We start from the raw sequence: 12,522 nt of genomic DNA on the forward strand, positions 1-12,522 counted from the left end.
GATTTTTATATTAGAGAATAGTGGCGCAGGGCAAGGCGTTCTATGCGAGTGCAAATAAAAAAATAGAAAATCCAAATGAAAGTTTGTTAGATGTTGTTTAATAGTTGTAGTTTCATTTTTTTTTATCTTTTTTAGGCAAAACTAAACAAAATAAGTGTTGGTATGATGGTAAAATTATTCACAAATTTATTGTAATTTAAAGAGATCATAAATTTTAAATTCATTAACATAATTGATTCTTGTTTTTCAAATAAAATATTGGAGGGTATTTTATGAATAAGAAATTTTAACACGGCTTCACACACTAAATTTGATATTTCCATATTGAATCGAACTTGTATATTTTTAGGAAAAAAATATTTTATATTTTTAGGAAAAAAGACTTTTTATTGAATAATATAACTTCTTCCACTGTGCATATTAAGCTACAATCCTACAAAAGAAAAAACCAAACGAACACTCAAAGAGACCAATGGCACGGTCAGAAATATTTTATAGAGCTTCAATGGAAAACTGAAATTACATTTCAACAGATGAATCATCAATCATGAATTGGGCGAACATTTTCAGTACTATGAACAGAAATTCAATGTGCTATAGTAAGTACTTTTTCCCACCTCTTGATTTCAACACAAATGACAGATCCAAAAGCAAGTCAACAAAGCATAGTTGACTATTAATTTGAGAAGATTCACCCCCTCTATGAATGTAAAATTCATTTCTTTGTATCAATTTGGGAAGTGTTACTTGGTGATGTAATCTCACTTGTAGATTCGATCGACTCTTCAGCATCCATTTCCTGAAAGAAGATGTGAAAAAAGAAGAACAAGAACAAGAATTTCTTTTTAGTTTCAATCTCAAGAAGCCGAATGTGGAACTGTAGCACAGAAAAGTTCAATATAAGAACTTCGAATTTTGATTCAATTCTAGGTACTTGCCTGTGATTGGCCTTCCTTTATCTTCCTGCCCTGTTCCTTCTCTCTCAACGATCGATGTGGTGATATTTTCTAAATGTTTTAGGAAAAAAAAAAAGAAAAAGAAAATTCCAATATGAATTAACTCGATGGTGAACTATAGATGTGTAAAACAAAGTAGTTCGATGTAAATGAACTGGCGATCAATTTCTGTTAAAAGAAAAATTAACAGAAAGTTGAACTTGACGCATTAAATGCAGACTTTAATTTAAATATACTGGAGATGAATTTTTATTTGAAAACTTTGTAAAGTCGTTTGGTTGCTGAGAAAATGTTTCAGAAAAATACAAGTAGAAAGAATGAGGATTGAATTAACTCCGCTCTGAACAATTTGATCTGTGCTGTTTACGTGCATTTTCCGAGTCACAGAACAGAGTTTGACATTATATTTAGTTTCTTACCATGCAAAACGACTTCAGTTCTTTCAATCGAAACAACCTATCGACCTCGATTTCGAGCTGCTTCTGAAATTCGCCTCTCGTGATGAGCTCCTTGAGATTCATCTCCAGCACCAAGTCCCTATCCCCTAGGATCTTCTCCGTCTTCTCTTTCTCCAGTCTCAGTCGCTCGTTCTTCTGGCGGATCGCGCTGAGCTCCTCCGCGAGGGACGCGTCGAACGACGAGACCGTCGCCGGAGCCGGCTGGAGCTGGTGGCAATTCTCCTTGTTCGAATCGTTCATCACCGAGATGTCGATCCATTGCGCCTTGGATTTCAGCTTGAGCCGGTCGTCGATCGGAAGGTTCGCCTGAGAATTCCTCGGTTGCAGAGGCTTCCGGGCACTTTTCGGCTGTTGGATCTGATCCCCGGCGATTGGAGATTTAGCTGCTAGCATTCTCAGAGAGAGAGAGAGAGACGGGGGGGGGGGGGGGGGGGGGGGTTTGAATTTGAAAGAAGGAAGCGACTAACGGCTACATTTTATATCCAAAAAATGTTTAAAAAAGAAAACAATAAACAATAATTCCCAAACCCTAGATTCTGCTGAGATAATCAATAAACAAGATAATGTTCTTTTCGAGTGCAATTTTGTGCACCCTGGGGTGACTTTACCCCAGGGGCAAAACAGTCATTTCAGCGGTGGACCCCATTTCTCACCCTTTCTCTCCGGGTAAAGTTCGGGGGGTGGACCCCATTTCTGAGAAAGAGAGAAATGACTGCTTTGCCCCTGGGGTAAAGTCACCCCAGGGTGCACAAAATTGCACTCCTTCCTTTCTCCCAAATTCAATAATTTATGGAGAGCCAATGTTTTCAAATCTAATCATCATTTCATTTAAATTTCATTTCAACATCACGCTGCGTTTTCTTCCTCACTTTTGTGGCCGTTGATAGGTCCCCTGTCATGGGTAATATAACAGCTTATAGTATTAGTGTAGACATACATATATATATGTAATATTATAAAACTAGCAAATAACATTGGGTTAAAACCTTACAAATTACTTTGTATTTATTTTAACACAATAATTTATTTTGAATTTAAAGGCTTCTGTAATATTAGTAATAATCATAAATCTTAGTAAAAAAAATAATTATCCATAACTTTAACTTTTTACTTTGGTTTTTAACTTAGATTTTGAGAAACTAACTATTTGTTTACTACAAATAAAATAATTGAACTTAATATTCTATTTGGGATGATAGCCCTTTTGCGGTCCCCGATACTCGTGCCTAGGGTAACTTAATACTCTACTTGATTGAATTTTGATTCGAGACCCGTTTTGATTGTTAAGAGTAAATAATCCTTTTTTTGTTTTTGTTTTTGTTACATTCTATCTCATCGGATCATATTCTGCTTTGCAATATTTGAGAATCACCGTCAATACTTTGGTGTAGAATTGGAACTAGTAATGTGAGCTAATGTGAATTTAAACTCATTTGAATAGTGTTAAATCTATTGAGACAATGCATAAATTTTTAAAGTTCATTTAAAGTATTTTATATAATTTTCAATTTATAAAACTTTACAAATTCATTTACATTTGTTTAAACCCTATAAATTCTTTTAATAATGAAAGAACACTCATATAAATTATTTTAATATAATCGATACAATTGTTGGCTTACGAGATAGGTGAATTAAGTTTTTTTTACCTTTTTTTAAAAATTGAACTTAAATAGATAAATGTATTTGAAATAAGAATGTAGTAAAAGAAAGAATGCAATAGACTTGATTTAAAGTGATTCAACTATAATGTTTAGCCCACTACTTTGGTTTAAAACTAAGGATTTTGTAAAGTGTATTTCCTTATACCTTTGTACCTTTTTATAGGCTTAGCTACACAACTTTTATAGTTAGCTTTTTATAACTAGGATCAACCATAGTCACTGCTTTTCAAGGATAAGGCGTAATCTATACAGTTAATTTTTTACACTTGGTTTAGCCAAAACCAATAGATCAAACACAACCTATTACAAGTATTGTAAAAAAATTTCTCCAAAAAAAAAATATGAAATGAAATAGTAAACACTGAAACTTTTCTCTTAAAAAAGAGTTACAAGATTTGAATGTAAAATACTATCTTGATAAATATCTCACTAAAAGATTAGATTTTTAAAATGAGCTCATGGGAAGCAAGAAGATTTTGAAAATGATCGTTGAAAACTTTCGAAAGCAGTTCTTGAGTTTGTGTTCAGTTCTTCTAACTTTCTTTAAGTGGTTTCATCTTCTATTTATATATTTCATGCATTAAATATTAGCTGACATGACAGATAACATTTGAAATGTTTCAATTGTCTCACAACTCCCACTTTTTTGTCTCTATGAGCATTAAACAATAGATTTAAATTCACAAAAGTACATACGTGTTGTCTTAAATGCATTTAATAACTGAAAAGATGAAACCGATAGCATTTAATGCGTCCAACGACTATATTTTTTAAAATCTTATAGTCGATACTCGACTATCATATAGGCTCACTTGACTAATATAGATTCTTACTCAATTAGGTATATGATGTAATTGATTATATGAAGGGGTTACTCGAGTATGACCAAGTCCTTACTCGACTAATATAGAAGCCACATAAACTTGCATTAATCACTTAATTACAAGGTTAAGATTACTCGACTAATACAAACATTTGCTCAAGTATAAACACTTATAACCTTAAGACCAGAAATTTAGCCAGCATCAAACCTATCTTTACTCAATTAAAAAGATTATTTATTTAAGTATAAAATTACATTAGCCGATTATCAATAAGGCTTTACTCGATTAAAAAGATATTTTAGAAACTTCGACACAAAATTACTCAATTACCATAAAGGATTCACTCAAATACAAAAGATTGATACTCGATTAAAATGAACTTTTTACTCTATTAAATTCAAAATAACATAAAGTTTTATAATGCACTCGAGTATAGAATTTTGATAGTCGATTATAAAACTTGTGAAAGCAAATTGAGTAAAAATTTTGAGCAATCAAGTAAAGCTTTTGAAAATATTTTCAATCGAGTAATGTTCAATTTGTTTTCAAAACTTTACTTGACTATTTTAAAGATATACTTGAGTATAAAATTATCAAACTTAAGAGTACTTCAAAATATTTTGAAATGTTTTGCAAATCATTAATAAACTAAATTTATTAAAAATATATTTTCTAAAAACTGTTTTTCCAATAAATCAAAACACAAAATTTTCAACAAAAATTTAATAACTTTAATATGATTTAATAAATATTTCGTTTAAAATATTGGAAAAACATGTAAGGGAACTAATTTAAATAATTTTAATATAACTTAATAGAAAAAATTGAAATAAATATTAATTTATGTTTTATTTAGTTCACTCAAAAGGAATATGTTTTAAATTTCTTAGGTTGAGTTTTATAATAGGTAAATTACACTCAACATTCTTAAAATTCAATAAAAACATAGAAACACTCCTAATATTTTAGAAATGACAAATCACTTATGATTTTATATCTCTAGCTACATTTTTACTTTTATTGTTGTTAAAATTGTTAATACATTAAAAATACATTTTGATTCTCATTCTCTCTTTCTTTTTATCCTCTTTTTATTTCAAAAAATTGGTCAAAATTTGACAATTTGTCGGTCTCTTTTTATTTGATCAACAGATAACTAGATTTTGGCTAATTTGCCATAAAAAAAAAAAAGATTGAAGGTGTGAGAAAATATAAAATATTTTAGTTATATTAAAATTTGTATCTTTGAAGTAATGGAAAAGGGGAAAGTGTAATTAAAGTTTCAAAGATAAAAAAAAAGATATTTATCATTTTTCAAATGTCAAGAATGTTTTTGACCTTTTACAATCCTCAATAGCATTAAGTGTAATTTACGTTAAATTTTATAATAGAATATAAATTTAATTAATTTAATAAAAAAAAATGAAAGAACACTTATATAGATAATATAATTTAATAGCTTTAATAATGTAAACAATCTTAATCTAATTTAATATAACTTTGATTTAATGTAATTTGATGTGTTTTAAATGCTCTTAAAAATTGTTTAGTATTTTAAAATATTATATATGCTATTAATTATATGAATATTTATGTAATATCCATATAATAAAATCAATATTATAATTTTCACTATTAAATGTTAAGTCGAAATTATATATTAAAATGGGGATTAAGTGCAAAATGTATAATTTAACTGCAGAAGAAATTATTTAAACTCAATAGTCTCACATCGTGGCCTATTAGCTCAGCTGGTTAGAGCGTCGTGCTAATAACGCGAAGGTCGCAGGTTCGAGACCTGCATGGGCCACTCCAATATAACCTTTTGTTTTGGCTATCATCAAATTTCAATCACAACAGCCATCGAACGTTTAAAGATGATGGAACTTTCTATCTGTTGAAGCATTCTTTTTGGCTATGCCAACAAATTTGTTCATGTATTTGGGTTTGGAAGAAGAAAATGTACATCGAACGTTTAAAGATGATGGAACTTTCTATCTGTTGAAGCATTCTTTTTGGCTATGCCAACAAATTTGTTCATGTATTTGGGTTTGGAAGAAGAAAATGTACATATAAGTTGTTCTATACAAATTACGATGATGAAGCCCAAAACCCCTAGTGCATCACAAATAATCCATTGGAAGCTCCCAATCATCCACATTTCTTCTCGCTTCCCGACGACGCGACTTGCGACTAGTAAAGCTTCCCGGTCTGTCCCGAGCTCGAGCTCGATCTTGATCGTATCGAGCAGGCTGTCTTTCCAAGTCGGAATAGTATCGGAACTCATCAATGGATTTCCCTGAATTTTGAGAATCCCAGAAACCCTGCTAAGAATCATGCCATCATCGGTTTAGAAGATACACCTACTCTTCTTTGGTCAAAAACAAAATGCGCTTAAACCTCCATGGCTCCTTTGGAGGAAACCCAAAAAGAAGCAGATGCGACTAATGGAAAATTTTACCTTGGTTAGTCTCTGTATGCGCAAGGCTGCGGCTTCATGCACTACAACCGTGTCGGATACAACCTCCATCACATCCTCCACAAGCAATTTATAGGTGCTCACCTGGAAACATAGCATTTATTTCATCAAACTTCCTTCGATATGCAGAACTTGCAACTCAATGAAGAAGCTCAGTCCTCTCACGAAGATTCTATGAAAATCATTTTAACTGTCTGCGATCAAATATTTACATTTGTAAATGAGTGAAAAGGCCGGCACATCTACCTACCAGACTTGATGGGATGATGGATATCCCGAAAGAGTCAAACTCAAGTGATTCTACAGCTCCAGAGTTTATATTGAAAGTGTATCCCCGCACCTGAAGACATAAGATGTGGGTGTGATCAGGCAACTCTTAAAAGGAAAACAAGTGGAATTCAGTTTTCGTAACTCTGTAAGCACAGGCTTACCTTGCCAATACTTTGTTGACCTGGTGTTACCACATTGTATCCTACCTAACAAAAGAACATTTATTGAACATCCCAAAACAAAAATTCATATAAAAGACTGAGAACAGCAAATGGAGGACAAGTCATCAAACTGAAAAGGGGCATTTGAGCATTCCATGGGCATGCATTTTTTCCTATTCCCGTGAAGGCATAAATTCATCTTAGAGAATAAGAGTTGGGATAAATAGAAAATTTTACTAGAAACTGCGGCAATAAACAATATGAAGAGAGCATTCATTCCAAGGCTATTATTCCAATAAGATGTTGAGTTATATGTAACAAACTCCTAAAAGAAATAGTTTGCATGGCTATCCATGCGTACAATGGTTTTATGGAGGACAATGAATCTTCCTCAGGCTATCACATTGAGGCATGATCCCACAAGTTAATATTCCCACAAGTTAATATACGTTCCTCGATATCCAACTTAGGCACTTGTTATAAGGAATTACAATGCCATTTTCATTGATAACAACTCTACTCAATGTGGTATTAATGGAATTCTCAACCCAATGCTTGTAATTATCTGGAGAGGTATTCCTTTACTCCTATTTCAATTTCTTTTTTTTTAGCTAAAACAATTATCATTGAGGGTGAGACTTGGCAGCAAAAGTACAGATTCTTTTTAACTAAAAATTTAGGATGTGCTTTTTGCTTTAAACATCTTATCTCAATTCAGCGAGTGACATTTTCGATAATCTCTCATCCTTTTTGAACAATTGATGAGATATTTGAACTAATCATTTCTATTAATAACTTGATATTCAAGCACCACAATATTATCTGTTAAATTGCTAACCCATTATCTCATCGCTTGAGCTGTTAGACAAATGCTTAACTTTATCTTTTATACTATCATTTTTACTCTCAACACACCCCTCATGTGTGGCCAAACTTCATAAAATAACTACTCCAAATATGTGCAACTATTTAAATATTAAATCAATGATAAGGTCTGAACTCAAGATCTTATCTTGCTTTTAATGCCATGTTAAACTAGTTGTTAACCACCATCTTATCTAAAAGTTGAAGTTGTTAGATAAAGGGTTAAATTTATCTTTTATATTATCATTTTCTCTCAACATTATCCAAACTTTTATGTTTACTAATGTTATGTTATGAGAATAAAATAATCTGTGTATTCCACTAAGTGAACAATACAAGAGTATAAATACAAGTATTTAAAGTTAATTACACTAATATCCCTTACTTATCTTATTTAACACTTTCCCTCAAGCTGGAGCATATATATTGAGCATGCCCAACTTGGTACAAATATAATTCACACGAGAATCTCTAAGCGATTTGGTGAGTAAATCGGCCAATTGATTGTTAGAACCCACATATGTTGTAACTATATCTCCAGAGAGCACATTTTCTCTAACAAAATGGCAATCAATTTCAATATGCTTGGTTCTCTCGTGAAACACAGGATTAGAAGCAATATGCATTGCAGCTTAGTTGTCACAAACCAATTGCATAGACTTAACCTGTGTAACTCCTAACTTCTCAATTAATTGTTTCAACCACACTAGCTCACATGTTGTTACGGCCATTGCCCTATATTCAGCTTCTGCACTGGATCTGGCGGCAATAATTTGCTTCTTACTTTTCCAAGAGATTAAGTTTCCACCCACAAATACATAGTATCCAGATGTGGATCGCCTGTCACTAGGTGATCATGCCCAATCAGCATCCATATATCCCACAATCTGGCTGTGCCCATGATTTTGATACAATACACCCGACCAGGGGTAGCCTTAATATATCGAAGAATACGAATCACTGCATCCCAGTGGCTATCACAAGGTGAATCCAAAAACTAACTTACCACACTCACAGCAAATGAAATATCAGGACGAGTGACTCTGAGATAATTAAGTTTTCCAACTAGTTGACGATAGCGCCTAGGATCAGAGAGAGGCTCCCCCTGTCTCGGTAACAGCTTGATATTTGGATCCATAAGGGTATATGTGGGCTTACATCCAAGAAATCATGTCTCCTCTAGCACATCTAAGGCATATTTCCTTTGAGAAATATAGATGCCTTGCTTTGACCGAGGTACCTCAATGCCCAAAAAATATTTCAAAGGACCTAGATCCTTAGTCTAAAACTGTTGGTGAATATGTGCCTTCAATTCAGTGATACCAACATCATCATCCCCTGTGAGTACTATATCATCAACATATACCACTAGAAGAATGTGGAGACCAGACTGAGAATGATAAAACACAAAATGATCAGCTTCACTCCGAGTTAACCCAAACTTAAGAACAGCTGAACTGAATCGACCAAACCAACCTCGATGAGACTGTTTTAAACCGTATAGAGATTTTCGAGGACAACACACTAGCCCAGACTCCCCCTGAGCAACAAATCCAGGAGGTTGCTCCATATACACCTCTTCCTGTAAATCGCCATGAAGGAAGGCATTTTTTATGTCTAATTGATGAAGAGGCCAATGAAACATAGCAGCAAGAGATAAGAAAAGGCGAACAGAGGAGATCTTAGCAACAAGAGAAAATGTATCGCCATAATCAAGACCAAAAACCTAAGTGTAGCCTTTGGCAACAAGCCGAGCCTTAAGACGATCAATCTGGCCATCAGGGCCAACTTTAATAATGTAAACCCAGCGACAACCAACAGTAGACTTACCCTTAGAAAGAGATACCAAGTCCAAGTCCCGGTGGAATGTAAAGCAAACATTTCTTCAACCATAGCAGCCCACCACCTTGGATGGGAAAGAGCTTCGGGAATAGATTTAGGTAGAGAAACAGAAGATAAAGACGAAATGAAAACAGAATATCCAGGGGACAAAGAATCATAACTAACAAAGTGTTAAATGGGATGGAAAGTGGTACGATGACGAGTACCTTTACAAAGAGCAATAGGTAAGTCAAGATTAGAAGCCGAAGGCGACGAACCAAAGGAGGAAGAACTAACCGGCATAGAGGATGAGTCAGGAGAAGGCTCCCTTGGACTAGTGATGACAGGCAATGCTGGTTGGGTCACAAGTTGTGGATGCCATTGATAGACCTGGAGATCGGGGCGATCAAGGCGAGAGGTAACGGGCGATGGAGATGGAGATAATGAAAGGTCAAGAAAAGGAACAGGCAAAGGTAAGCCAACAGACACGGACTCGGAGACCTCAGACGAAGAGGGAAAATAAGGAGATGACTCAAAGAAGGCAACATCTGCTGAAAAAAAATATCGAGTGAATTGAGGAGAGTAGCAATGATACCCCTTCTGAAGGCAAGAATAACCTATAAAGACACATTTGATGGAATGAGCAGAGAGCTTATCATGACCTGGGGCAAGATAGTGAACAAAGCAAGTACTCCCAAAGACACGAGGGGGGAGAGAATGTAAGTCAACTCAAGGAAAAAGAACAGAATGAGGAATCTGGTCATTAAGGACAGAAGATGGCATGCGGTTAATTAAGTAACATGCAGTTAAGACAGCATCACCCCAAAATTGAATTGGAACATGCATATGAAGAAGAAGCGTGCGAGCTGTCTCAATTAAATGACGATTCTTGCATTCAGCCACCCCATTTTGTTGTGGGGTTCTAGGACACAAAGTTTGGTGAAGAATCCCATTAGATGCCATATAAGATTTAAATGGGAGAGACAAATATTCAAGAGCATTATCACTATGAAGAACACGGATAGGCAAATTAAATTGAGTTCTAATTTCAGCACAAAATGTAGTGAATACTGAAAATAATTCTGAACGCGTTTTCATTAAATATAGCCATGTAGTGCGAGAGAAAGCATCAATAAATGTTACAAAATACCGAAAACCGTCTTTTGAATTGACACGACTAGGACCCCATACATCTTAATGGACTACTAAAAAAGGAGAACTAACACGTTTATTGACTGTACTTGGGAAAGAACTACGACTATGTTTCCTAAGTTGACAAGACTCACATTCTAAGGAAGAAATACGAGAATGACTGGGAACCATCTTCTTGAGATTGGGAAGAGATGGGTGCCCCAGTCGACAATGGACCTGTAGTGGGGAAGTAGTCGTCGTGCACACCACTGAGGAAGTAGGGGAAGATAGATAGTAGAGGCCATGAGACTCAAGCCCCGTGCCAATCGTCCGTCCGGTCCTCTGATCCTGTACAAGAACAGAATCAGACAAAAAAGTTATAGAGCAATTAAGATTACGAGTGAGTTGACTGACATAGAGCAAATTAAAGGAACATTGGGATAAGTGGAAAACAGATGACAATGGTAAAGTAGGGAGAGGTGATGCTGTGCAAATACCCGTGACTAAAGCTTGAGAGCCATCAGCCAATGTAATAGGAGGTAGAGACTGCAGAGGTTGAATATGAGATAAGAGAGAACGATTACCAGACACGTGATTAGTAGCACTAGAGTCGAAGATCCATGGGCCAAGAGAGGATGAGGAGGACTTAGTAAAACAAGCAGTAGGGTTACCGGTGTCAGCAAGGGACGTGATAGGTGAAGTAGCCTGTTGTGTTGCCTGGAACTGAAGGAACTGAGCATGCTCCCCCTTGGAGATAGTCACTGGTGAGGAATCATTGGGTGTGAAAGATGTATGACCCTCTGAAGTACCAACAACCATGTTAGCAGTACTGGCTGCCTGAGATGGACAACCATGTAGGCGATAACAAGTCTCTCTAGTGTGACCAAGACGATTACAATAGGAGCACTGGGGCCGAGGACGACCACCACCACGACGATCACGATCAGTCGGGGTCGTAACAAGGGCGGAGTGATCTCCAGGTACAGACACGCCACGATCAGCAGTAACAAAAGAGGCTCTAAGTAGCCTGGCAAATACCTCTATCAAAGGTGGGAGAAAAGCACTGCCGAGAATCTGTGTCTTAACGAATTCGAGCTCCGGGCGAATTCCATGAAGATAGAGGACAATAAACATGTGATCACGCTATTGTAGTTGTTTCTTGATATCTGTATCAAATGGCATCAACTCATTAAAATCAGTAATAGAAGCTTGAAATTTACCCAAATACGTGGTCATATCCAAATCAGCATGTCGTAGATTGAACAAAGCACCAATCACATCATAAATACAAGTGATGTCACTCGTATACAGCTCATGAGCCCGAGTCCATAAGGCACTACACTCCCGAAGAGGTCGAAATATCGGCATCAAAGTCGGCTCAATAGTCTGCCATAATAAACTCAGTAACTGGGCATCCACCTTCCGCCAAAGAGGTTGATCTCCCTTAGGAATAGTTGAAATAGTCTTTGATAAATGATCCCTAAGACCATGTCCAAGAAACCAAATCTCAATTGCAGATGACCAAGAGGAATAATTTTGTCCACTCAACTTCTCCGTGGTAATAACTGGTGTGCCCGAAAAATGGGTAATGGTTATAGGTGTGGACATGGTGGAGCGACTTGTGGATGAAGAGTGTGCTAGAGATGAAGACATTGTGCAGAAAACACAACAGATCCGGAGCAGGTCGGGTTGTACGTTTGAGGAGAAGGCAGAACAAATCTGGAATAGTAGCTAGATCTGGGGTCGGCCAAGAAGAGGATGGCTGGATCTGGACCGGCGAGGCAACGACGACTGGTGATCAGAGAAACCACCACGAGAGCTGGCCGGAAGAAGAAGAGGCCGCGAGGAGAAGACTAGGCGCCGCGGATCTGGGCTCGATCTAGGCCATGCAATC

At 35.8% G+C, this 12,522-nt stretch overlaps 2 protein-coding genes and 1 non-coding gene across 7 annotated transcripts in view; 1 reads left to right on the forward strand and 2 right to left on the reverse strand.

Moving 5' to 3' along the window:
• Nucleotides 1–455: 455 nt before the first annotated feature.
• Nucleotides 456–1,828, reverse strand: LOC127788989 (uncharacterized). The gene is made up of 3 exons (XM_052317710.1): nt 1,376–1,828; nt 939–1,007; nt 456–799 (listed from the first exon to the last, which is right to left on the reverse strand). The coding sequence occupies exons 1-3, from the start codon at nt 1,805–1,807 to the stop codon at nt 716–718; spliced, it is 585 nt and encodes a 194-aa protein (XP_052173670.1). The 5' UTR covers nt 1,808–1,828; the 3' UTR covers nt 456–715.
• A 3,810-nt stretch (nt 1,829–5,638) lies between these two features.
• TRNAI-AAU (transfer RNA isoleucine (anticodon AAU)) lies at nt 5,639–5,712 on the forward strand. Its single transcript has one exon. It is a non-coding gene; the product is annotated as a tRNA-Ile (tRNA).
• Nucleotides 5,713–5,884: 172 nt separating this feature from the next.
• Nucleotides 5,885–12,522, reverse strand: part of LOC127788771 (uncharacterized) — a 37,622-nt gene continuing 30,984 nt past the window's right edge. The window contains exons 3-6 of one of the 5 annotated variants that reach the window (XM_052317379.1): nt 6,813–6,857; nt 6,632–6,721; nt 6,364–6,465; nt 5,885–6,229 (exon numbers count right to left, since the gene is read on the reverse strand). In XM_052317379.1, the coding sequence (XP_052173339.1) occupies nt 6,026–6,229; nt 6,364–6,465; nt 6,632–6,721; nt 6,813–6,857 (441 nt within the window). In that variant the 3' untranslated portion in view covers nt 5,885–6,025. Of the gene's footprint in view, nt 6,230–6,363; nt 6,466–6,631; nt 6,722–6,812; nt 6,858–9,506; nt 10,977–12,522 lie in introns of those variants that run through there. The other 4 variants (XM_052317377.1, XM_052317376.1, XM_052317378.1 and 1 more) reach the window with 4 other exon arrangements.

Source organism: Diospyros lotus, chromosome 13, assembly GCF_014633365.1.
Source record: "Diospyros lotus cultivar Yz01 chromosome 13, ASM1463336v1, whole genome shotgun sequence".
NCBI classification, from domain to species: Eukaryota; Viridiplantae; Streptophyta; class Magnoliopsida; order Ericales; family Ebenaceae; genus Diospyros; species Diospyros lotus.

Bases quoted from the DNA above. Each gene is read 5' to 3' on its own strand.
- LOC127788989 (XM_052317710.1), bottom strand. From the start codon at position 1,807: ATGCTAGCAGCTAAATCTCCAATCGCCGGGGATCAGATCCAACAGCCG. The intron at 1,008-1,375 runs GTAAGAAACTAA...TAAAACATTTAG, and splicing joins AACTGAAGTCGTTTTGCATG to AAAATATCACCACATCGATC. The intron at 800-938 runs GCAAGTACCTAG...ATCTTCTTTCAG, and splicing joins TAAAGGAAGGCCAATCACAG to GAAATGGATGCTGAAGAGTC.